The following is a 27,143-nucleotide window of genomic DNA, read 5'->3' as shown; positions in this document are numbered from 1 at the left end:
AAGTTGTCGGAGCTTGAATACAACTTGGCGCATGTCTCCCAAATTTATTTAGCCGTCTCTAAATGAATGACATTATTGGAGACATGTTCTTCCATATTGTTGATAAACCAATTAATAACCAATGTATCCTCCTTTAACCATTTGGTATAGCATATGTCATCTTCATCAATATGTGGTCCACGGTTGGTGAGATGACCAACTAGGTCCTTAGTGATAAGAAACTGACGAACCGATGTGGACCAGTTTGTAAAATTTGATACCCCGTAAGGGCACAGTGGTAATTCTGAGTATGTCACTCTTGTGACTCATATTATCTTCATTCATAGTAGGCAAATCAAGTAAAATAGTACCCCGTAAGGGCACAGTGGTAATTCTGAGTATGTCACTCTTGTGACTCATATTATCTTCATTCATAGTAGGCAAATCAAGTAAAATAGTTCTCCAATCAAGTAATCAAAATATGACCAAGTGGAAGGTTTTAACCAACTCGGTTAATGGAGATGCTTAGCATAAACGCTAAGTAATTAATTTTAATGGATAATGACTCATAAACAGCTCAAAATCATCCTTCTTTATCCTGGAACCTTGTTCTCACATATTTATATAAAAAATTCAATATGCACTGGTCTTGATCAAAGTATTGTGCAAACCGATAAAAATTGCCTTGATAATTTCTTCTAATCAAAGATAATCAAAGATGCATATATTCTCATAATTTCATAAGATGAAAACATGCATAAGGACATCTCCAAACCACCTTTTAATACCGAAAACCAATAGCATAAAATTAATAATATCATAAATAAATACTTATTTCTTGAGCTTCAATCTTGCTTCATAAGGAGCCTTCTATGAGCAGCTTTTAATCATATCTTCATAGAGCATAATGGGGATCCTAAATTGGTAGCTCCGATACCATGTTGAATTTAGGATCCCATGAATAATACCTCGAGCAAGGGGAGAGAGAAAGAAAGCAAAAGAAAAAGAGAAGAGCTCTCAAGTAGAGAGAGAAGAGAAGGAAAAAAAACGTAGAGAGAGAACACTTCACACGAGAGAGAAGAAAAAAAATAAGAAACTTACTTGATGAATTCTGAGTTACAATAACTTCAATTTATAGTTGAGGAGGTAATATAGTGCATGTACAAGTAATTTTAGGACTCCTAATTACATTCCAATTAGAATTCTCCAAGATAATCCTATCATGATAAGATTATATTATCTATTTAAGAGACTAATTTAACTCAACCACAAACACCTTCTTTAAGGACGTGAATCAAGCTAGAAAGACAGCTCTTGGTCTTATCTTTTGGGTCTCACATGATCTTTCAGCTCATGTAGATAGTGATACCAGCTTCTAGTATTTTTGTGGGTCCCACTTGATCTTCAAATCTTCTATTTAATTCTAGTACATGTTCCTTATTTCTTAGCTAGAGCCACTTTGTATGAGGACTCTTATTGACACCTCTCGAGCTCATGGTGGGTCCCACCAGCTTGTGGGACCATGGTGGGTCCCACATTGTAACAATCTCCTAGAAGAGACAGGAATGATGTGTAAAAACTCCTATGGACTCAAATAAAAAATTATGTGGAGGCACTAGAGCAAATGTATATATTGGAAAATATCAAAGACTAGTGAGAAGACTTATTTACTTGTGTGTAACAAGGCCAAATATATCATATGCAGTGAGTGTGGTGAGTCAATACATACACAAACCACAACTTAGTCACTGACAAACACTTGAAAGGATACTACGATATATTAAAAGAGCTCCAGGAAGAGAGTTTCTCTATAAAAACTACGGTCACTTCAACATCGAAGGATTCTCAAATGCAGACCTGGCCAGATCCCTATATGATAGAAAATCTACTTCGAGATTTTGTATGATGGTTGGGGGAAATTTGGTTACATGGAAAAGCAAGAAGCAAAATATAGTAGCACGGTCTAGTGCAGAAGCAGAATACAGAGCCATGGCACACACTGTTAGTGAACTCTTATGGATAAGATCTCTTCTCACTAAATTGGGATTCTACAAAGAAGCTCCGATGGATCTATATTGTGATAATCAAGCAGCAATACAAATTACATCAAATCTATTCTTCCATGAAAGAACAAAGCATATTGAAGTGGACTGCCATTTTATACGAGAAAAGTTTCCAGCAAGCTTTTTTATCTCTAAGGCATATATCATCACAAAGTCAAGTTGCAGATATTCTCACCAACCTGGTCACTCACAAGATTATTTCTACCATCTACAACCAGTTGAGCATCTACGATGTTTTTTGACCCCAGCTTGAGGGGGAGTTTTACAATGTGGGACCCACCATGGTGCACAAGCTGACCATGAGGATGTGGGATGCCAAGAAGAGTCCTCACCCAAGCTAGCACGAGTTAAGAAGATAAGAAACACAAGCAAAATTATTTAGAAGACTTGAAGATCAAGTGGGACCCACAAAGACACCACGACCTGGTAATCTTATCAATATGAGCTGGAAGATCATGTGGGACCCATAAGGATAAGGCTACGAGCTAGATCCCTCCCTTATGTCCACGTTATTGAAGAAGAGTTATAGTTCAACTTATATTAGACCTCTAGTAGATTGTGTTATCTTTTCATGATAGACTTATCTTAGAAAGTTAGAGTTGGAATGTAATCAGGAGATTGAAAGGTTAATTGTATAAGGACTCTATCACTTCCTCGACAATAAATAGAGGTGTTGTAATTCAGAATTAATCAAGTTACACATCTCCTTCTTGAGTAAATATCTCTCTCTTTGCTTGGCGTACATATCTCTTTTCCTCTTCTCTTCTCTCTACCCGAGAGCTCTTCTTCCCTTTTCTTCTTTTTCTTTCTCCCTTCTCTTGCTCGAAATATTGGGAAAGGGATCCTAAATTCAACATCGTCCATCACCGCCTCCCACCCTGGATTTTTGAGAACCTCCTAATAGGACTATGGGACTGATATGGAGGGGACAGATGAAAGAAATTGACAACATAAAGGGGATAAATGATGGTGAGACACAAAAATAGATATGGTGTGAGAAGAAGAGGGCCTAGTGCAAGTTTTAGGTTCTTTTCGCAAGTCAATGGGACGAATATCATATTGTGGGCCAAAAACAATAGGAGAATATGGACTTACCTCGGTGGGATCCATAAACTGAGCAAGTGTAGTGTCAAATAGTGTGTCTGCAGAGCACAACCGGTCGAGGAGAATTTGGTATTAAAGATAAACCTAGAGGAGACTTATCAGAATAGTATGAAGAGTCTTAAAAAAAAAAGTGACATCCCTGGACATAAGTAAACGTTGGAGAGTGGGATTGTAGCAAATATAGCCATATTGTGTGCGAGAGTATCCTAAAAATATACACTTGATAGATTTGGGATCAAGTATACTGTGTTGTGGGGAGGTAATATGAACAAAACATTGACACCCGAAAATTTTGAATGGAAGTGCAAAAGGATCATCATGTGGCAACAATAACAAGTATGGGGATTTATTACCTAGAACATAAGAGGGTAACCTATTTATAAGAAAACATGCAGTAAGGAGGGCATGTGACCAATAAAAATATGGAACTTTCATGGTATATAGAAAATTGTGAGCTACCTCAAGAAGATGATTGTTCTTCCGTTCTGCTACACCATTTTTTTAGGGGTGTAGGCACACGATGTTTGGTGGATATTGTCATTCTCTTGACAAAAGTAGTCGAGGTCTCTGAAAGTATATTCTTTGGAATTATCAAACCGAAGTACTTTTATTTTTTGACCAAACTGAGTGAGTACCATAGCATGAAAGAATTTAAATAGGGATGGTATTTAAGAAAGTTCTTTGAAGAGAAATAACCAAGTGATAAGAGTAAAATCATCAATAAATATAATAAAGTACTTGACTCAGGAAATATTTGTGACACTCAAAGGTACATCTATATGAATCAATGAAAAAGGAGTAATACTTTTAAGATCTGAACGAGGTGGGTATATAGTCCTTTGGTGTTTGCTCAGTTGATAAACTTCACAATTTAACTCTGACCTTTCTTTAAGAGTAGGAAAAAGACGATGAAGAGATTGTGCGGATGGATGTCCCAACTGGTTGTGTCATAGATTTGTCTCAGTTTCATTAGTTGAAATAGTATTTATTTTAGGCATGTCCAGGTAGTAGAGCCCCCCTTGTTCACAGCCTCCACCAATCACCTGTTTCGTTATAATATCCTGAAACACACAAAAAGTGGGTGAGAAGGTGATGGTGCAATTAAAATATTTTTTGAACTAACTAATAGATAAAAGATTCAACGGAAAAGTATGAAAAAAAAAGAATATCTGTGAGCAGAAGTGATGGTATAACAGAAGTGGATCTTTTCCCTAGAACTTTAGTTTGAGAACCGTCAACTATGGTAACAAATTTATGTGAGAGACAAGGAGAAACTGAGTATAGTAGATTTTTTTTACCTGTGAGATGCTCGGAGGCCCCTGAGTCAATTATCCACGATGAAGAGGAAGCAGATAGCATACCTGAAGCGGTGGTGGCAGCACTAGTTGAGGAGGAACTTGGCCATTTCATGTTATACTATTGATCAATCATCCCACCTGATTGATCGGTCATCTCTACCCAATAAAGCAAATTTCTCATGGAATGATCGATCATCCCACCTGATTGATCGATTAGCCGAAACCTTACCAGTAGGGAACTTAAAGCATGATTGAAAATACTTGTATTGCACAACTAGAGGGAATCTTGATTGATCGATCAGTGGATGATCGATCAACTTAGCATTTCTAGACCAATAGTAACATATTGATCAATCAGTGCATCGATCAATGAGTCATTGTCTCACAGAGATGATCGATCAACTTAGCGTTTCTAGACCAATAGTAACATATTGATCAATCAGTGCATCGATCAATGAGTCATTGTCTCACAGAGAAGTAGTTGTTATGATCGATTTATCTATCTATCACTTTACAGTGATCGATCAATCAAAGTACTGATTTTTGAAAACAGGTAAATAACGGCTAGTTTTAGTTGGGGAAGCTATAAATACCCCCACCAAACCATGTGTAGATAAGGGAATGAGCATTAATTGGCAAATCTTTAAGCCATTACTCTCTATCTTGCAAATTTCCCTTAAAAGTGTTTTAGAGTGAAAGAGAAAGCCTCACACTTTGAAAAAAACATTCTCTTTCAATTAATTCTTGCATTCATATAACCCAAGCACCTTGATAATTTGACATGGTGCTACAAAGGAGGAAGATTGGGTTTGTATAAATCGCGTATTCAGCTACGCATGGCGAAAGAGAGCCAGAATCTCTTTTGTAATTCCAGCTATTAGAGCTTTTGAAAATAGTAGAATTTTCCCAAGCAAGGGTTCTTGAGTGGTAACTACCATTAGGGGAACATCGATAATAAAAAATCTAGTTGTCCATGTGGTGTATGGATATTATATTTATCTTGAATTGCTTATATGCATGAATTTTTAATTAAAAGCATAATTCGATTTTAATTTGATTACCCCTCTCTTGAGAAACCATCTGGGCCAACACAAACACTATTAATTAGCCAAAAAAAAAAAACGATAATAACTAGTATGAAAGTAATCCTAAACACATTGAACCATAGACTACTTTCCAAAAAGAACTCATTAAACATGCTTCCAATGAAGTAATTGAGCAACTACTCCAACAAAACTGAAATCAAAGAGATCTTTGAGTGAAGTTTTTGAATTATTGTGGAATAATTTATGGCATGAAATTCAGAGAAAAAACATGAGCAACAATTACATGGGCATACTATTTCAGTCGTTGAAACTTGAGGAAAAATCTTTTTTTTTTTTTTAGAATTGACTAGGCTTAACCGTGGATGAATTGATAACTTTCAAAAAACATGAATTGGGTCCCTCATAATGTAAAACATAGAATGAAACTCAAGTGATTAAATAGAGACCATGCTGAATTGCAATCAACCTCTTTCTTTCTTCAAAGTGGTCAAACCTTGTATTGCTTAAAGGCTGGTTTGGGATTCCTTTTCTCTACACTTGCATGACTTGATGAATTTTCATTTAAACCCTATAATTCCTACTCTGATACTATGTTAAATTCTAGGAATTATTCCATAAGTAATTAGGTTAGAAAAGAAGAAAACGAAAGAAGAAAAAGAGAGGAAGAAGAGAAGGTGAAGAGAAGAGAGTTGTGAGAGAAGCACGAGTTGGAGAGAATTAGGGTTTAGTCGAGAACTCGAATAAGCCTTCTCCCCCCTTTCTATGTTATTCATATATGTGGGGCTTGAATGCCCTAATATATATAAGCAAATAAAAAAATAATCCTCAAACTTATAACTAATTATAGTTTATACTACTCACTCTCTTAATTACATGATATACCACTTGACTTTCTTCAACAACTTTCATCTCTTTTATTTATTTATTTATATTTATAACATCTCATGAAGGGCTCTCAATGGGTTGGGTTTACCCAAATCCAAACCCGATCCAAACTAGTAAAAAATTCATTGGGTACCCATTAAGAACCCATTAATAAAGTTTACTACTAATCATGTTATGTCTTAAAAAATAACAAATAACACCCTCTAAATATTCTTTACTCATATAATAAAATATGAAATGACCAAAAATATTATTACTCTTGAAATCCACGTATCTTTGGCTCTCTACAAACCTATCCAAATATAAACAAAAAAAAAAAAAAAGCCTACGTATGACCGATGTTGGCAAGAAGAAGCAAATACATGGAAAATAAAACAAGAGTCTAAACAGAGATTAAAACTGCTCTAATAGCTGACAAACAAACCCACTCCATTTAAGAATGTTCAGAATGTCATTCTACAAGGCTTTGCATTTCAAATTTCGAAGAAACAATTTTACCATTGAAATGAGTCTCTTTTGCATCACCCATGACACCATCATCTTCGTAAGAAACCTCTTCAATTTTAAGCACTCTTGCTTCAAATGCAGACTGAAGCTTTTGCTTGATTCTGTCTCCTCTTGAACCCATCACCATATGCAACTAGCACAAAAAAATCTGACCTGCTTAAATTTCTTATTCTATATTTACTTATTATTTCATGTTAATGTTTATTTGAGATTTTGTTTTAATATTAATTTGAAAGATAAAATAAAGATAATAATATTATCAGAAATATTTTGTTCTAAGTCACCCTGTTGTTGCTGAATTTAGTTGAATTTACAGTGAAAGAGAACCAAGGAGATTTGAGTAGATTATAAGGAAATTTAAGCAGTAAACAAGAGAAATTCGGACAAGTCATCTCTAGTCGTTGGCTCAAAATCTTTTTCCATTCTCATCTCTCAGGGAAGCTGTCCAAGTTACAAAACTTTCCCTCATTTCAGTTTCTTTATTGACCATTTGAGGCCCACATCTTAAATAATCCCCCGAAAGCGAATTAAGCTAAACCATGAAGGATACAGACCAACGGTTCTGCAGAAGCATGAATTTTTGGAAGAAATGAAATTGATGAGAAATTCGTTTTCAGTTGACGAGTCCCCGCTGTTTGAAAACTTCAAGCATTGCCGCCCCTATCTTTGCTGGTGACTCCACCACTGTCACACCGGCCTCTCTTAGTGTCTTAATCTTGTCTTGGGCGGTACCCTTTCCGCCGGAAACAATTGCTGCACCATGACATGCCAAAGTCTCAACGTACAGGTAAACATTTAAGAAGAAAAAAGAATAGCAGAGAAATATAGTTTCTACCTCCAGCATGACCCATTCGACGACCCGGTGGTGCCGTGAGTCCAGCAATGAATGCTACTATGGGTTTCTGAGTTCCACTTTCCTATTTCATAGCAATGCAATAGATCGGGGCTTCTCAGTCAGGAAAAATCACAACGTAATTTCTGAACGGGAGTACATCCAGTGGGATGTACTCTGACATAAGAAAAATTAACTACCCACCCCTTCTTTTCCTCTTTCTTAGTTTTTCTTCAATTGTATTGGTTTGTATAAGAAGTTACTGAACAGGACTAGATTTCTCTAAGGCCGAAATCTGCCAACAACAGAACCCACTCCTCAATACATCTCAATCCACATATACCAAAAGTATGCAGTCTTTAATAGAGAGGTCCAACTCCCCGGACATTTCACACAATTAAAAAAGAAATACACAAACCTGATAAATTAAACCATATCTTAGGTTCGACTCTGTAAACAAAACAGTTCAAAGGGAATACCATTTAACATAATGTCCGTTTAGCCTCTAAACAACTATGTGATAGATCAGCAATCACCTGTTAGAAGGATCGTCTAGTTGGGGTTCATAGGCCCCAGGAAGATACAAGAATATATAATAAACTAGAACAGGTTTATTTTAAGCCGTACTTCGTACAGATTTTTTTTCTTTTTTTTTAACAGGACAGTCAGTTCCAATGTCTTGATGTTTCATATCATCAACATGTGCTGTCAATTAGTCTCCCGAGGTCCTGCTTCATACCTTTGTTTTATGTTTTCGAAGGCTCCCTGACCTGGATCTAGTGTCCTACTTTATGCTGATCAAACTCCATACAAGCAAAGCTAACAGTATACAAAATGAGTATAATTTCACTTGTGAAGTACTTTGTGGTCAAATTTTGACTGACAATTTTTTCTTTTCTGGATGATGTTTGTCTTTTAACATCCACAGTGGTTGAGGGAAAAAAAAAAAATCAAATGCACCAATAACAAATGCAGTTAAGCTCTCGCATAGCAACAACATAATCACCAACATACAAGGCCCTCAAGATATAACAGGTTTGCCTACAGATGCCACAAAGATCTAATTTTCTGAAAAACCATAACTTAATGCAGCAAGTAAGAAATAACTACTAAATACCTTTATAAGGGCTGCAGCATCCTCTTCTGCAGTCCCTCCAATCTCTCCTATGAGAACAATACCTGGATGTAGGATAATAGGATATGCAGTAAGTTCACCAATACCAGCACAACCACCATCATTGTACATGTACAGTTCAGGCTTAGTGTAGTTGGACCATTTTTACTAACAGTCTTAACCAAATATATGTAAATTTGCAATGGGTATTCCACAATTTTATACCATACTAGCAAAAATTCCACAGTTCACAGTTGTACCAGGCACTAAATTTTCTTTTCCACAACCTTTTTCCACTCTTTCCAAAAAGAATGTTTTAATGATAATTTGATAAAAACATAAAAGAATATACAGCATTTAAAAAAAACTAATAAATACATAAATAAAATATAAAATATAAAAATATAAAAGAATAGACAAACAACATCAGGTGCGAAAAGAAAAAAAACACAAAAAGTACAGAGAAAGCAGGAGACATATGAGAAATTTAATAAAATTGCTGCCTCAATCACCAAATGAATTATTTTCTTTAAATTCTTTCGTAGGAGAATTTTAACAAAAATTGCTGCCTTAATCACCAAATGAATTAGTTTCTATAACTTCTTTCGTATGCAACACAAGAATATTTCCTGCATAAACCTATTCTACTTTTCACATGATTGTTATGATAAAACAAGGATCCTAGGAACATGAATGGTTTCAGTTTTCTTTCTGATAGGCAGTAAAATGAAACTAGCCACCAGACAGATTTAGGAATTGTTCAGTAAAATAAAAACTAGTAAAGCTTTGGCTATGAAAATCAGTGTTTGACAGATCAAAGCAGACTGCTATCTAATATTGTCAATAGATCAGGCTAGCTTATTGCAACGTCCCAAATAAAAAAATAGCAAAAGCCGATTTAATATACTTAGTTAACACGGAATAATTAAATACCTGTCCACCTTCCTAACATAAACCCCATTTCCAGTTACTACGGAATTGCCCACTGACAATAAATTTACAGGGTGTATGAGTGTGCATGTGCAAGCATGTGCACAACTGCGTGTGTCAGACCTTGGAAAGCTATTCTTTTGAATCACGATTCAAATACACAATGGGTAAACATCCATACCCAATCACAAGGGAATATCATCCACCTCAGAAAAGTTACTATCAGTATCCAGTTGCTATCAGTAGGCCCATAGGCTAATAGGCTAATCAGATAAGATAATCAAGTACTAGTTGCACAACACTGAAGCTCTTTCTTCTGACTACTCCTATTTCTTTCCTTTCCACAGAAAAGTGGTAATAACTTGTATATAATAATTAAGTTACACATGTATCATTGAAGCAGTTGTACCAAATATGCTTATTCATTTTTATTTGATATGCTTATTCTTTGACCTAGCAGTAGATAATCTCTTTCAATTATTTTGAACTTTAAAAATCTCCATTCTCAGTTATCTTAGGCAGGATAAGTCCAATATTCAGGTAATTAGAAATATTTAAAAGAGGCTAACCACCTTTCACAAATAGAAGTTTGAATCCTAAGAAATAGATTATCCAGAGATCCAGCAACCTCTTATTAAACACTAGCAGAAGTAATAATTAAAGATCAAATAAGAAATAAGTTGCTGAAAATAAATTTCTGAACAGTGGAGAATCACCTCACAACTCATTTTTGCCTCATTAAAAATTTTACCTTCAGTCTGAGGGTCTGCGAGGAATTTCTGGATGCAATCAACAAAGTTGGTTCCATTAAAAGGATCCCCTCCAATACCAACACAGGTTGATTGCCCCAGGCCCACAGTAGTGGTTTGATAAACCTTTCAAATGTGAGGAAAACACAATTAGAACCAAGCATAAAAATGATACAAAAAAGGATGCATTTAATGAATAATTCTAAAAGATGAGTTGGAACTTCATCAAAGAAGATGTGTGTACTACATCTGAACAGTTCTATTCTTAAGGCATTTCATGCAAGGCTATGGGAGCATCATTTATTGCCCTCACCCCTAAGAAGACCCAAGCAGAGGGCCAACAAAACTTTCAGCAAACTAGTCTCATTTTCCAGCCCTTATAAATTGGTGCTGCAGGTCTTCTACAACCAATTGAAGAAGGTCCATCCATTATCTGTGCCAATGAATACACTTTCATTAAGAGACAAATCTTAGTCTGGGCCATGGTCGTTCATGAGTCAATTGACAATTTCAAATAAGACTCCCAATCCAAAATGGTGATTAAGAATAACTTAGAGAAGGCCTTTGACAGGATGATGCTGATATTTCCTGATATTATGAAGTCCATGGGTTTTGGCTTGAGATAACACTTTGTGTTAAAAGCTGCACCTCCTCTACCTCCTTCTATACCCCTCACTAGTGGCAACGCCTATTGCTTTTTTCAAGAGTTCACATAACCTTGGGCAAGGTGACCCTCTCTCCCCCCTTCTCTTCAACCAAGTGGGAGAAGCACTACATAGTCTTTTTATCTCAGCCAAGAATGTAAACTGGATCCGTCATTTGTCCTAGAGCCCTACCCTTGATATCCATGTAGTCCAATTTGCCAATGATGCAGTTTGCTTCTACATAGGTACCCTTGACCAAGTCAAAAACTTCCAACGCATTTTCACTCTCATAAATTCATTCCGGGCCAACATTTTCTTTTTTTAAAGGGCTGAAAGTTTTAATAAAAAACACTCCAAATAACAGATGCCAGCCAAAGAGGTTTGGTTTCCATTTCCCCCAAGATACACCGTTGAATGCATGACATCATTCCTTGGTTGCATGATATCAACCCTCCCTTCACCTACCTCAAACTCCCTCTTTTCTCCTCCCAACCTGATAAATCCCTTTGAGCTCCATCTTTGAGCACTTTGAGTGCTGCTTTTTTATTTTCATTTTTTTTTTAAGAAAGCGCTCGATTAAGGAAGCTGCACTGCCTCATGGAAAAGGGAAACTTCCCTTCAAGGTCGGTCCTCACACTTGTCAATGTTGGTTGGTCTGCCAATTTACTCCTTTTCCTTTCTCTCATGTCCAGTTGTTAACCATACTGAGCAACATCGGTGGAGATTCCTTTGGAAGGACAGGAAAGGTTCCTCAAGCTTTCAACATGTGAGATAGGACAGGAAAGCCTCCCCAAGCACTTTGGAGCATTCGTGATAAAGAAAATTCATTTGATGAATAATACTCTCCTCCCAAAACTGATGAGGAAGTTTAGAGCGGATAAATGCAACCTTCGAAGAGCAATTTTTTATTTTTTTTTGGAGAAGAGAAACTTTTCATTAAACCCAAAGGTCTAATTTGGATAAGATGGGATTGCTCTGAGAATTGCTCCAATTAAAGGTCCGGAGGTTTGAATTTCCTCAAGGCCATAAGCTCCAATGAAATTGCCAAAGCCACAAATTGATGGATGTTAAAAATGAACATTGTACCTGTATTTTATTTAGTTTTTCCTCGCTTACTCTATGAGTTGTATGAGCCCTAGAAGGACAAGGGCATTATGGGATTAATATAACTCTCTCAAAGCTATAAATAAACATGAGAAGTAGGGCTCAAGCTCATTCTCTCAAGCGCCTTCGCTCTTCTTTCTCTCCCACATTCCTCTCTCTTCCTTCTTCATTCTTAATCCTTCCTCTTCCTTCTTCCTTCTACTCATCACCCACTCTTCTCCTCTCACTCCTTCCATCTTTCTTCACTAAAGCTAAGAAGAAATGGGTTCGGTACTGGAATTCAACATGGTATCAAAGTAGGGAGCTAGGACCTGATTTTTCATCAAATTTCAGATTGATGAATTGAAGGCCATAGAGATACTACAGGAGATGTTAGCTAGAATCTTCCTCCAAAGCTAAGTGGATGAGCCCCATATCTACTCTTTCTCCTCATTTTTGCACTTATGAATCAGTGCTTTGAATGTGTTTAAGGATTGTTTTTCATTCTGCTTTCAACGTTTGCATGCAAGAATCCCAAATAATTTTAGTGTCCAAGTGCACCACATTATTTGCTATCGATTCCTCCATACCATAGATTAACTAACTGATTACCAGAGTGTCTTTTTTCAGCCACTTCTTGTAATTGACATCTTCCTCATCAGGAGGAGGTTGAGACAGATAGTCATTGAGATCTTAAGTGACTAAAATTGCTTAACAGACCATGGTCGTGCAAGGTAGTCGAAAACACCCTTGAGTGGTATGGTGGTAATTTCTTTAAAAATCTGTTTTGCATGTGTCATGGATAGAATTTTGAATATTTTCAGCCATGGCATTTTTAGCACTTAAGAGAGTGTACTAAAGATAATCATAAACTGAATTTCATGCACAAAAGAGAGGAATTCGAAGAACTCCAAACATGAACTCATGGGTATCAAAAAAGAGTGCGTTTATATGAAGATGGAAGAGGACGTGGAATGCAATAGTCTCACCCAAACAAGGAGATATTTGTCTAGAATTTCAAGGCAGCAAATAGTTAAACTCAATAAGGAAACTCCTCTATCAATTTCAAGAAAATATGGCATTATGACGTGTTTCAGGCCATATATACCAAAAAAGGTGATAATTTAAATGAATACTTTGCAAAGTTTCGAGGGTTTTTTTTTTAAAACAAGTTTCGAGGTTTTTAACACGAATGGGAGCTAGCACAACCATTTTCAACAGATAGTCCATTCAAGAAAGGTAGCATGAACAACTACTTGTTAATCTAAAGTCGTATCTTGATGTTGTGCAGTCTCAGATTTTGAATTCCTCAACCAAGCCTTCCTTTGATGACATATATTTCCATGTATCATATTCTAACCAAAGAAGCATCAATAGTACTAGATCTTCCTTCTACACAAGCATCTGCCATGCTTTCTCAAGGAAGAGGTAGTAGTAATTCTTGTCGAGGCTGAGGTCGGGGTGGTCGAGGCTGAGGCCAAAGCCGCAATATGATTAATTATCAATCTACATGCAGCTGCACTTAATATGGAATGTTTAATCATGAGGTGACAAGTGCTGGACATTACATGGAAAACCAGCCAATACCAATCAAGCCACTACTATTCCTGAAAAAAAAACTCTAGGTCCTACCATCATACTAGCACAATAACACACATGAGGATTATGAAGTTTTTCAAAAACTTAAAGGAGTGATGATTTCACCTCCTATCATTTCCACTGCTACCATTACTATTAAGGTATGTCCTTTTTTGTCATGTGCTAACTCTTTTCCTTCGATAATTAATTTAGGTGCATGTGATCATCTTATTGAGAAGATTGGTAATTTATCAACCATGTCTTCATGTCATACTATGCAGTTTGTATCCATTGCTGATGGTTAACAAACTAAATTTCAAGGAATAGATTCTTCCTCTCCTTCTCCCATTTTACCTCTTTCTATTGTTTTTTTTATTGTTCCCAATTTCTCTTGAGTCTTATGTTTATCAATCAAATAACAAAAAGACTTGGATGTTTTGTACATTTTTTTTCTACTCATTGTGTTTTTCAAAACAACCAAACCAAATGGGTGATTGATGGAGGTCATGAACAAATAAGTCTTTACTACCTTGATAATACAGCAATTTCAGCACTAGTGGCAAGAAATCAGCCGGCCCTCTAATGGCATAACCAACTAGGTCATCCATCTTTCCCAGTATTATAATCTTTAGTCCCTTCCTTAAAATCACTTTCTAGTTTGTCTTGTGAATTTTCTGAGCTAAGTAAATATCTTAGAAGTTTTTTTCCTTCTAGTTCTAAGAAAGTTAAGTCTAGTCATTTTGCTTTAATACAGAGATGTATGGGGCCCTTGCAAGTGTCTAATATTACTTCGTTCTATTACTTTGTCATATTTGTGGATGATTTTACTCGTGTGACACAACTTTAATTAATGAAAGATTGTTCTGAAGTGTTTGACATTTTTTACATATTTTTGTGTCATGGTTGAGACTCAATTTCACAAGAAAGTCCAAATATTTTGGTCTGATAATGCTAAATAATATCTTTCTTTGCAAATTCAATCTGACTATAAACAACAGCACATTATTCATCTGACCTCGTGTGTATATATTCATCAACAACATAATGTAAGAATAGACACTTACTGGAAGTTGCTCGTGCACTATTGTTGTATATGAATATTCCCAAGTTTTAATGGTCATACGTTGTTCTCATTGCTTGTTATCTCATTTAGTGAATGCATTTGAGTGAACTTCGTGACAAATCATCATCTTCATTATTATTTCCTAACTCACAACTTCTTCCACCAAAGTGTTTGGCTGTGTTTTTTTATGCAAAATTTGTCTCAGTAAAAGTAAACTTGATGCTAAAGCCTTGAAGTGTATTTTTCTTGGTTACTCAAGAAACCAAAAGGGATATGTGTGCTACGATCCCTCCTTACATAAAACACTTGTTTCAGCTTATTCTTGGTTACTCAAAATAACCAAAAGGGATATGTGTGCTGTCATCTAAGAACGACTACATGACAACTGTCCTGGAGTATATCTGCCAGGGTCGGCCAAGGAAGGTGGGGTTCTTTCTCTTTACAAGAGCCAGGTCGCAGGTAGCCTGGATCCTGCTTACATAAAACACTTGTTTCAGCTTATGTTACATTTTTTAGGATCAACCGTTCTATCCTCATGCTTCTTCTCCTCCACCAGGGTTTCCTTCACCCATAGGCATGCCTAGACCAATTGTGCCATTAGACCAGCCACTACTACAGCCACTGGAAGACTTACAGATCCTCTACATTGCCTGATCCCTCACCTATGTCGTCACCTTGATTCTGAAGCTAATAGTTTACCTCTCATTGTTTTTTACCCACAATATGATGATCAACTTATTGCTTTCTGCAAACCTACTCGTTTTTGTGTACAACAGAAGTATGCATCCCATGCTATCACTAACTTTTGTTTTTGCTCATAGATTGTCTTCTAGTTATTGTAACTTTTTGGCAGTCCTTTCCTCTGTAACTCTCTCCAAAAATTATCAAGAGCCACTTCAACATCCAGGGTGGAAAGCTGTTGTGGAGGAAGAGATGGTAGTTGTGTCTAAAGATCAAATTTGCGAGTTAACATCACTTCCACATAAAAATAAATAAAAATAAAAACTTGTTGGAAGCATATGGGGATTTATAATCGAGCATCATCCGGATAGCACCATTGCTAGACTCAAGGCAAGATTGGTAGCTAAAGGCTATCAGTCCTTTGGTATTGATTATGAAGAAACTTTCTCCCCTATTCTAAGCTTAATATGGTACGTGTTCCCCTCTCTTTAGCTTGCAATTTCAGTTGTCTTTCTTCCAATTAGATGTCAAAAATGTTTTTCTCAATGGAGATCTTCAAGAAGAAGTCTACGTGTCACAACCACCAAGATTTGTGGTTGAGGGGGACCAAAAAATCTATTTACGGGTTGAAGCAATCTCCGACTGCATGGTTTAATAAATTCAATAAAGTTTTTACTGAATTTGGGTTCAAGAGATATATAGTAGATCATTTGATATTTGTTAAGCATACTAACCAAGGAATTATCCTTATGGCTGTATTTGTTGATCACATTATATTGACAAATAGTGATAAAGAGGGAATTCAGCAAACAAAGGAAGGTGTTTCAAACAAAGATCTTGGCCTTCTAAGCTATTTTCTCGAGATAAAGGTATTGCAATCCTAACATGGTATTGTTCAGTCCCAAAGGAAATATGTAGTAGACTTGCTAAAAGAGACCGGTATGCTTGGGTGTTGGCCTTTGGACACTCTTATGAATCCTAACATCAAATTATGTGCTGGAAAAGGTAATAAGGTAGATGTAGGTAAAAATCAGAGACTTGTCGATAAGCTAATCTACCTTATTGTAACAAGGCTAGATATATTTTTTGCTCTGAGTGTAATCAGTCAGTTTTTGCATCAACGTCAACTATCTCACAGGCAAGCATTAAAAAGAATTCTTCGATATCTTAAAAAAGTTCCTAGACAAGGATTACTATATAAAGTCCATAGACATATTAATATTAGAGGTTTTGCATATATGAATTGGGTTTGACTCCTTGATGATAAGAAATTTACTTCAGGATATTGCACTATAGTTGAAGGAAATCTTATTACTTGGTGTAGCAAGAAACAAAATGTGGTGGTAAAGTCAAATACAGATGCAGAATACTGGGTAATGGCCCATGCAATCAGTGAAATGTTATAGCTGAAATCTTTGGTAACTAATCGTGGCTTTTTTGTGCAATCTTAAATACATCATTGTGATAACCGGGTTATTATACATATTCTAACAAATCCAATATTCCATGAGAGGAGAAAGCACGTTGAGATTGATTATCATTTTGTTCAAGAACAGGTACAAGCTGGAGTCATCACTTAGCACTACCTTCATTCAACGAATCAACTTGTAGGTATCTTTACAAAAGTAGTTTCGACAAGTCTACTTCAAGATTCATGTTTCAAACTAGGTATATTTGATGTTTATGCACCAGCTAGAGGGGTAGCTTTAAAGATGAAAACTGTACTTATACATCACTTAGTTTTTCCTCTCTAACTTTATGAGTTGTATGAACCCTAGAAGGACAAGGGCATTATGGAAATTATGTAACTTTCTCAGAGCTATAAATAAACATGGGAGTAGGGCTTGAGCTCATTCTCTCAAGAGCCTTTTCTCTGCTTTCTCTCCCACGTTCCTCTCTCTCTTCCTTCATCTCTCTTCTCCCTTCTTCTTCCTTCTACTCATCACCTAATCTTCTCCTCTCACTCCTTTCTGCAATAAAGCTAAGAAGACATGGATTAAGTCATAGAATTCAACAATGAGGTTCGTGGGAGCCTTCCCATTACAAATCTGATGGTGTTAACATCTCCTGAAATTAGTCGAGTATTCCAGCTATCCGGAGGTTAGGAAAGCTCATCCCAGAATTTAGGACAGCATCAGTAACTACTGGGATCGTAAACACCTCGAAGGCTCCACATGGTCCCCACATCCCTATCCTTGAATTTAACTGAGTACATTCTCTGGCTCTACTGTATTGCCTCTAAGAAGGCCTTATCCCAAACAATTAGGATACAACCACAAGCATCACAGGTGAGCCAGCCAGGATGAGGAATGTAGTAGAGATCTCCAATCAGAGAGTCCGTCATCAAACGAATTTTTGTTTCTTGCAATATCACTACTTGAGCTTTCTTTGCAACAAGCAAATCTCTAATTGAAGATCTTTTCCGTGGATTAACTACACTTGCTCATTTCCAAGAGACAATCATCATTTCCTCCCCTTCTTCTTTGTTGTTTCCTTGGTTTTTACCTTTCTTATTCATTGTTGTATAGAATCGCTCTACAAACTCTAACATCTTGGCCCATGTGTCTTTGTCGTAGTGATCTTTTTGGCTTTGAATTGACTCAGACAATGAGTGTGCTTGATGACCATTTATGGCTTTTGCTCAAGGAACCAGTGTCAATTTCTTCAACAGCTACTGCCCTTTTCAATTGGAATTTAAGTATGCTTGCTTCCTTTTAATATACCAGATGCTCTCCCCTACTCTCTCTAGCATCAGTCACTCTAGGTGGAAGGTATCCTGTACTTGGTGCCTTGGATCATGTTGAAGAAAAGAAACCATCAAGTTCTGGTAAATGCTCTCCTTTTGAGGGTTTAACAGAGAAGCTTATACATGTTTTTGTTTCATGATGAGGCATTCAAAAAGAACTCCATGGTATCACAAGTGCTGTTCTTTGTTAAGATTAGTTTTTTCTTGCTTGTCTTGCTAACCAGCATGTCAAAGTTTCCTTGGCCGCACCACCTCCCCCTTCCCCCTGCTTGGATACCATTGAACTAACCTTTGATGGCAGTTACCAGAGTAACATAAGATCTGCCGAATGCAGTGGGGTGTTCCTGAACTATAACAGCAACATGCTTCTTACCAACTCTGGCCCACATTGTGGATTCTAATGAAGTTAAGATCAAATCTGTCCATACTGGCCCAAAAGTCTTCAAGCAACATTGCACGCAAGAACATCTAATTGTCAAAGGTGACTTTCCCATAGTCATCGGTTGGTGAAAGAATCCAGGCAACATTCAACATCATTTCAGAGCTGTTCTAGAACACATTTTAGATTTACATGCTAATATCTATACTTTTTAGACTTATTAAGGAGATTAGCAAATGGTCTTGACAATAAACTTGCTAAAGAGGGGGATTCTCTCCTACAATCGTAGTGAATGGAACCACCTTTCGACCATTCTCTCTCTTCTCTTTTTTAATAAATTTTACACCATTAAAAAATCCATAAATAGAGCAGAGATGTACCATACCGCTTCATATGTCAAGGTGCCAGACCGAGAAACAATTCCCACACGTCCTGGTTTGTGAATATAGCCAGGCATAATCCCAATTTTGCACTCTCCAGGCTTGATAATACCAGGGCAATTTGGTCCAATAAGACGAGTTTTTGTCTGCCTGTTTAATGCAGCCTTAACTCGAACCTGACAAGCATGGGGGAAAGCTTTACAAACTTGTGCAACAGCATGAAGTTTTTGAAAGAAGCCATTCAACATTATAAGAAGCTAAATCAACATCTTATCAAACCATTGACAGTTAAAACTATTTTCTAATAAGCAGCATTCCTGGATGAGTCAATTATGAGCAACTTCAAATGGAACATAGAGCCCCAACTACAGCATATAACATACCAACATACCATGTCATGTTGTGGGATTCCCTCAGTGATGCACACTACCAAATCCAACTCAGCTTCCATAGCCTCCAAAATAGCTGCCGCGGCAAATGGAGGAGGAACATATATGGCAGATGCATTAGCCCTAGTTTCAGCCTTTGCTTCCGCAACTGTGTTGAAGACAGGAAGCCCCAAGTGTTCTGTGCCACCTTTCTTTGGTGTCACTCCACCAACCTATCAGAATTATCAGAAGCAAAGTTAAACTCCACTTTGACTAGCCTTCCAGTTTTTCTTAAAAAGATAAATTAAAATAAAAATCAGATTAGATGGAGCAAACTGGTCCAACTGAGTGTCATCAACATAAGAGTTCGAGACCATGCAAAACTACAGGGTCAACCTCAATTAGTTCATAATGTGGACAAAAAGCAAAGAATTACATCTAAATATATCACTCTGACTAAGACCTTCGGGTCAATGCCCACATCAAGCCTCATCAGAGTCTATGGGTGTCTACTAATGTAGGCAATCTCAACAGTAGTCAACGTAACTATGAAATAACAGAAAATGAATCCAGTACCAAACGATTGTGAGAAAAAAAAACAAACTTTTCTATAGCGAATCAGAACATGAACAAAGGATAGTAATTGAAGAAACTTCCATAAGTAGCAGCAGAAATAACAGTACGACCAAATAAGTAAATACGCAACTCTTTGGAAATTTACTAAGTCTATCATCTTCAATAAAATAGTCAAAGAAAGATTACGGTCTACACATTCGCATATAACTTTCTGTAGTAATTTCTTTTCATTTTTTTCTATTTTTCTTTTTTCCTTTACGAGGTGAAAGAAATTCTTTGAGAGAACACAATAACAACAAGCAGGACTGTCCGCAATGCCCTCTCAAAAACAGGGGAAAGAATAAACGAAAACCCATTCGAATTGAGAGGTCCTTAATGCCGAAACTTGCAATACTTGCCTACAGAATGAGTTACTAGAGATAAAAGAATAAATTCTTTGAGAGCACAATAACAACAAGCAGGAGTGCCGCGATGCCCACTCAATAATCGGGGAAAGAATTAACGAAAACCCATATGAATTGAGAGGTCCTTATTGCCGAAACTTGCAATACATGCCTACAGAATGAGATTGTAAAAGAATAAACTTACAGGCACAAAAGACAGCGAACAGCCAAAAGACACAAGGATCCAAAACTCAATCAGACGCAAGGCAGAGCCCATGTTTCAGATCCACTCATAAACTACAACCCATGCAAAAAACAGAATGACAAAATTTAAAAAAAAAAAATAGTTGAACGTTGAGAAAAAGAGGACGATACCATTTTCGTGCCATATTCGATGGCCTGCTCGGTGTGAAAAGTACCATTCTTTCCGGTGATTCCTTGACAGATAACTCTAGTATTATGGTCAACAAAGACAGCCGGAGGAGGATCAGCAGCGGCAGCAAAAGAGCGCGATTGGGACGCAATAGAAGGCACGCTTTGGATTCTCGAAGCTAAAGATTTGAGAATTTTAGTGGAATGCCCAGCCATGGCGGCACTTGCCTTTCCCTTCCGTTACTCTTCGCGAATGCGTTAGACCCCGCTCGAGACGAAACTAATGAAAGAAGAATCAGTGAAATGAGTAGGTCATAAGTTTCGATGGGCAAAGGTGACGAGACGACTGGACGGGACGGTACAGGGTTGCTCGTCTCGGAACCCGATACGTCTTTGATACCCAAAATCCGATAAGTAACAGTTGATACGAGTGACGTCTTTGCAATAGTGGGCAGTCTTTAAAAGTTATATTTCTCTTAGAGTTATGGTGGCATGGAACCGACACTCAACCTACATATGTTCGTTCGAATTTGGCTTGATTTGAATACTTCGAATTTGAGTTCTAACTACAGCTTAGCTTTAAGACTAAAATTAGAATCAAACTTGAACCCAAAAATTTTAATTGAGTTTGACCTTGAACTCGAGCTTGGTTCAAGCTTTAACCTATATTTAAAATTATAAAAATAAATAAGAAAATATTATGATGAACTTAATACCATTGAACTACAGACTATCACAAAGAAGTCCAAGACTTTGCAATAGAGCATACTAATGTATATTAATCAACTTAATAACATTAGTGTTTATTCCATTGACAAACAATAACATTAGATGTTGAGGGACCAAAAGGGCTAAACTATTGATAGTCTTGGAGGTTTGAGGTAAATAAGAGTAATTATCAACCAATTAAGAGAGAAAATTGATGAAATTAATTAGAGTAAATGATATTTTCGTAAAAAAAAATTAATGATATCGAATTGGCTCATGAGCTAACAAGTTGAGCTTGAAAAATCTCAAGTTTGGTTTGTTATACTTAATGAACCTTATTTCAAGTATGAACTCGAGCCAAACTCAAGTAAAAATTGAACTAAGTCAAACTTTTTTTAGCCGAGCTCGAACTGTTTGCGAGCTGATTTAGTTTGGTGCCACCCCTACTCTTAGTTATTTCTTTGCTTAGAAACTTAATCACAAGTATTGTTTTGCTCAAGAGACCTAAGCCATTCAATTAATACACTCCAAAACATTCATTTTGTGAAACACCTATTAACACTAGAACCCTAGAACCCTTCATCCCAAAGCAACAATTTATTATTCTCTTAGAATGATGGATTTTTGTTGTCATTTTGAGTAAGTTGGACATAGACTAATCTTCATTTTTTATTTTGTTTAGGTTGAGCTTTTCAAAACCTCTTACCCCATTGCTATTGAGGTAGTTTTTGGTTGATATCCTAAAGTTGAGTTGTAGACCATGACAACTTGCTTCTATGTCCTATTTGTAGCTTAAACATGGGCCTTTTCTGAGCTTTAGACCCAATCTCCAAGGCTGAGAATAGTGGGTTCCAACCAATTGACAGATTATCTATGTTCAAAGCTCTACAAGTCTAAGGATTGCTTTTATTCCAGTCTATTTTACTTGGCATGTGTCTTTGCATTGGGTATTTAAAGGGAAACCACTGGTTTGTGCTTATGAACACTTCTAGAAAATGATAAATATGATTATGAAGTCATCTATCTTTCTCTATTTGCACACCAAGTGATTGTTTTATGGATTTATTTTCATTGAAACTGGAGGACTAGTTTTTCATTCTTTATATTTTGCTTGGTTCTTTCTCTTTCATTCTCTGATATTTTCTTTTATTTTTTCAATTTCGTTATATATAGTTGCATTAAAACCCTCCTTTCCTTTAAACCTTGTTTGTTTTCTTCCTTTCTCCCTTTTTTTTGTCATTTGCTTGTCTGTTAAAAAGTTTGAACTTGCCTTTTGTTTTTTTATTATCGATTGTAGTTGGCCGCATGAAAGATGTAGAAATTAATGAGTCTGTGTTGTTTTTCTTTTTATTTTTGTTTACCAACTATTGTTGCCAATTATGAAACTCTATGGCAAGTAGCTTGAAGATTGACACCTTTTCCTTTCTATCGATCATAGTATTTCTGTTTTGTATATACATGTTATTCTTTTGGATTATGTTTCTTAAATTGGTTTTGAATGATAACTTTCCACTTTCTACTTTTGATTAATTATATTATATATTATTTGAAACTAGTAAATGGAGCATGTACTTCCTGTGAAACAAAACTATACCATGACTATATTGAAGTACTTCTATACCAAAGATATAGTTGGTTGAATCATATAGACCTTCTCAAATAATTCACCATGAACGAAGCCATTTTAACATCTAGTTAAAAATATTATAATTAAAATTAGCGACGAGGGTGTTGAATTTATGGAAAAGATAAATATTTCATTAACTTATTATAATCAGAGTACATGAACCTCTATTAGTAGAGTCCAATTATAATAAAACTACCATTGTCTTAATTATACCCAAACTCTAACACTTAAATATAAGTCCTAACATAATTAAATAACCCAAAATAAATAGAAGATAAACATGACTAAAACACCTTTAAACTGAAACTCTTTTGTGGGTCCATATCTTATGGGCTTGGGCCCATCTTACAACATTCTTAGGTATGTGGACCTTCCTTGGTCTTATGGGCTTAGGCCATCTTCTAACACACTTGGGCTTATGGGTCTTCCTTGGTCGTGTGGGTTTGGGCCCATCTTCCAATACTCCCCCTCAAGCTAGGGGTGAGAGAATATCATGAACTCCCAGCTTGCTGCAAATGGTGTGTAAAATCTTTTTTTTTGTAGAAAATGGCAGTCCTCCACATCTTCCAACACTCCCCCTCAAGTTGGTGCTCTCGTTCATGAGGCCCAACTAGCATAAGATAAGTGAGAGTAAAATCACTTCAAGTCGTATGACATTGCTCCATAATCCAGTCAAATAACTCATGTTGGATGTTCGACATACTCCTATCTTCTGTAGGTAGTGCCACTCCTATTAATGTAGGTAGTGGGTCGATACGTTGTTAGTAAGTGTAATAAAAAAACCCTCCATCAGTGTGTTCCTCTACAGGACAACGACTCTCAAGTGGTAGGAGTAATAAATGCCAATTCATGGGGATATAACATAGAGTTAGTAATAAACTCTTCTATCACGGTGAAATAATAAAGATGTCCTTACGGGTAGTGGATGTAGTAATAAGCTCATCCGTCATGGTGATGTAACATATACTGAAGCCACCTCTTCTTCAATAATAATGTCTCATCCAAAGAGACACAATAGCTGCAGCTGAAATGGGCTTGTGCCCATATAACACAACCATCTTCCAACATATAACATGAACCAGAGTAATAAACCTTGTAAAGTGACCCATAAAATACTCCAATGCAAGTATTTGTACCAAATAATATACTGACCAAGGAATAAGCTGTCAATACTTTAAAATAATAATCCAGCCATAGAAAAAATACTGAGTCGCACCGAGTCAAATAGTAGACCAATATATCCGAGTAGTGGAAGAAATATGTATAAAACTTGGGCATGTATATCGAGGTAGAAGTGTGAGTGGGACATGCCTAAGTTGACCTGAACCGGGTGGACTCGGTCCGAGTTGGTCTGACCTGCTGGATGAGCGAACAAAATGAGTTTTGGCGTCTGCCCGTTGGGTTAACTTAGCCTAGTCCAGATTGAGCAGAACAGGCCCGACCCGACACTAGATCAAATAAGTTTCCTTTACCTAGGAAACAATTTAAATCGACAGTCATCTTCCTCCCCGCTTCCAAACAGAGCAGTCATGGCACTGAACATAGAGGGAAACCAGAGATGGCAACCCAGCCGATTTTCGACAATAAAGGATCCGTCAGAATAACTCGAAAGAACAACAAATAGCTCAACAATAATTCGGCAGGATCAGTGATTGTTGTCTTTTTCAGTGCCAAATCTTCTTCTTCTTCTTCGGCAACGGCGCCAAACAACAGTCTTCTTCTTCAGAAATGGTGCCAAACAGTTCAAACTCAAAACCAAAAAATTTAATCGCAACTTCTTCTTCTTCTTCTTCTTCGGCGACGACACCAAACAGCTCGGCAAATGAACTTCTTCTTCTCCCCCTCGCGGAAAGACTCTAAGACTTGGTATGTTGGTTTGTTGGTTCTAATCAGCACCTATCTTCTAGGCAAAAATAGAGTTCTCGGCGGAGGAAATAATCCACCGCCCAGAAACAAAAAACAGACTCACAAAGTCGTCTTATTCGAGCGGTTCGGAACAGAGAGGCAATCAGCAGAACAACCAGCTCTCAGTCTTCCTTGCCAACAACGCCGAACAGAGCGGCTCCTATCGGTCTCCATCGCCACAGACAAGTCTTGCCAGATACACCCCCTCCGCAGTCTCGAGGCAGAACCGACAACCACAACAACGTTCGGCAAAAACAGAGTTGGCAACGTGTTACAGTCTCGGATCTAATACAACGATTTGTAGGGAAAAAGAAGAGAAGAAAGAAAAATCAAGCCGAAGGGAAGCTTGAAAACCCTAGGTTCGTTAAGGAGAACACACTTCCCCCAAGCTTGTTTAGGAGAACTCAAACCCTCTGTTTAACCTTAATTCTGACTTCCTTTTTTATCCATTCCATTTCCCCTCTAAATAGGGTTCATGTCCACAAGATTCAAGCGAAAATTATAGATTCGCCCCTCCATGACATTTAATTTGAAAAGCAAAAGGTTCAAGGGAAAATTATAGATTTGCCCCTCCATGACATTTAACTTGAAAAACAAACTTAATGACTCAATAACTAACTCAGCCAGAGTAATTGACTCAGCCACGGCGTCTCTGCATGACTCGGCCTGTTATTGGGTTTATAACATTACACCCCCTGGAGAACAAGCTTGTCCTCAAGCTCAAAAGTAGGGAGGTGTGCTGACATCGCCATAGCTCCCCAAGTGACCTCTGTGGTAGCCGCATCAACCCACTGGATGACACAAGCGACATAGTCAGGCCTTGCTCTTCCCTCCATCAGTCTTGGAATTGCGTGAAGCAGCCTCCTCACTTCAGCGCCCATTTGCAAGGCTGCACTTCCCACACTTTTCATGGTCATGGCAGAGAACCAATATGGAAGCATTGCACCCACCATCAACCCAACGAAGACTTTAGGTGTTAAACCCTTCCTTGTGGGAATTTCAGCATGGCTCACCAAGGCACCCAAGTGAGCCAAAGACATTAGGGCAGCTGATCCCATGGCAAACCCCTTCCATAAGCAGTAGTAGTGGTTTTAGCGACAGCAAGGGTATCCGTTCTTTTGTGTATCTTGTGACTCATGCCAGCCATCTCAGCAAAACCTTCAACCTTGTCACTAATGGGACCATATGCATCAATGGCCAAACCAGTAGCAATGGTGCTCAACATTGCAAGAGCTGTCACTATAATGCCATACATGGCAACAAGGTTAAAGTTGACAAAAATGCTGACAACAATAGCAGAAATGGGAATAATGACAGATTGATAACCTAGATCAAGCCCGAAGATCACATTTGTGGCAATGTCTGTCTGATAGGAATTAGCAACATCTTGCACAGGGCTGTAAGCATCGCTAGTGTAATATGCTATGGTGTATCCACTAAGGAGTCCAACCCACAATCCAATAGCAACACAGAAGAAGAAGTGCCAATTCTGAACTGGTTTCGCGACTCCAACTGTTGCCATATGTCTTCCTTCCTCATAAATGTTTTGTGCCCTCACTATATTCCCAGCCAAACCATAGGCATTTAGTAGGATGGTATATGTCACCATATCAGCAAGGACATGTACTATTGGCCTTTGCTTGTAGATATGTATTGTGTAGCTCAAAGGACAGTCGTGTTCACTCATGAGACTTGACTTAATAAAATCTTGAACAAGGATTCCATACCTGATGATGGTCTCACAAATAGCAATATAATTTCTCCATCCGTAGACCACTATGGTTTAGGGCTGAGTTGGCAACAACAACATTGTTATACTTCTAATGAGAAGACTCACAAAGAGCAATTAGTGCTCTCTGGTGACTTGCTGTAGCAGCAGCAGAGAAGTTGGCATTTATTGGCTCTGCCAGTGGAAGCTAGTGTAACCTTGCCCCTTCTCTGCATGTCATGCTATCAACTACTTGGTTGGCCTCTCCTGCCCCACCCAACTTCTCCATCTCCCTAAACAGCCTCAGCCCATGGCCTAGGTGTTTGCCCTGTAGATATCCAGCACTCATCACATTCCCCTTTTTAACAGACCCACTTAGTGTAGAATTCTAGGACTCTACTGTTCTTGTAGGCTTGTCATTAGGTATAAGATTTC

General features: G+C 37.4%; 1 protein-coding gene and 1 pseudogene across 1 annotated transcript; both read right to left on the bottom strand.

The window, feature by feature from the left end:
- Window positions 1-7,260: 7,260 nt before the first annotated feature.
- On the bottom strand, window positions 7,261-21,047 carry LOC137951945 (succinate--CoA ligase [ADP-forming] subunit alpha, mitochondrial). The gene is made up of 7 exons (XM_068798945.1): window positions 20,764-21,047; window positions 19,453-19,662; window positions 19,067-19,237; window positions 10,510-10,633; window positions 8,832-8,893; window positions 7,718-7,799; window positions 7,261-7,635 (listed from the first exon to the last, which is right to left on the bottom strand). The coding sequence occupies exons 1-7, from the start codon at window positions 20,974-20,976 to the stop codon at window positions 7,496-7,498; spliced, it is 1,002 nt and encodes a 333-aa protein (XP_068655046.1). The 5' UTR covers window positions 20,977-21,047; the 3' UTR covers window positions 7,261-7,495.
- A 4,439-nt stretch (window positions 21,048-25,486) lies between these two features.
- LOC137951056 (pyrophosphate-energized vacuolar membrane proton pump-like) lies at window positions 25,487-26,837 on the bottom strand (annotated as a pseudogene).
- Between the last annotated feature and the right edge of the window lie 306 nt (window positions 26,838-27,143).

Source organism: Aristolochia californica, unplaced genomic scaffold (assembly GCF_029961685.1).
Source record: "Aristolochia californica isolate CCGP_79_NKW_82.1479 unplaced genomic scaffold, dmAriCali1.0.hap1 SCAF_15, whole genome shotgun sequence".
Lineage (NCBI taxonomy): Eukaryota > Viridiplantae > Streptophyta > Magnoliopsida > Piperales > Aristolochiaceae > Aristolochia > Aristolochia californica.
Note: the sequence above shows the minus strand (reverse complement) of the source record. Positions and strands in the feature narration are given on the sequence as shown.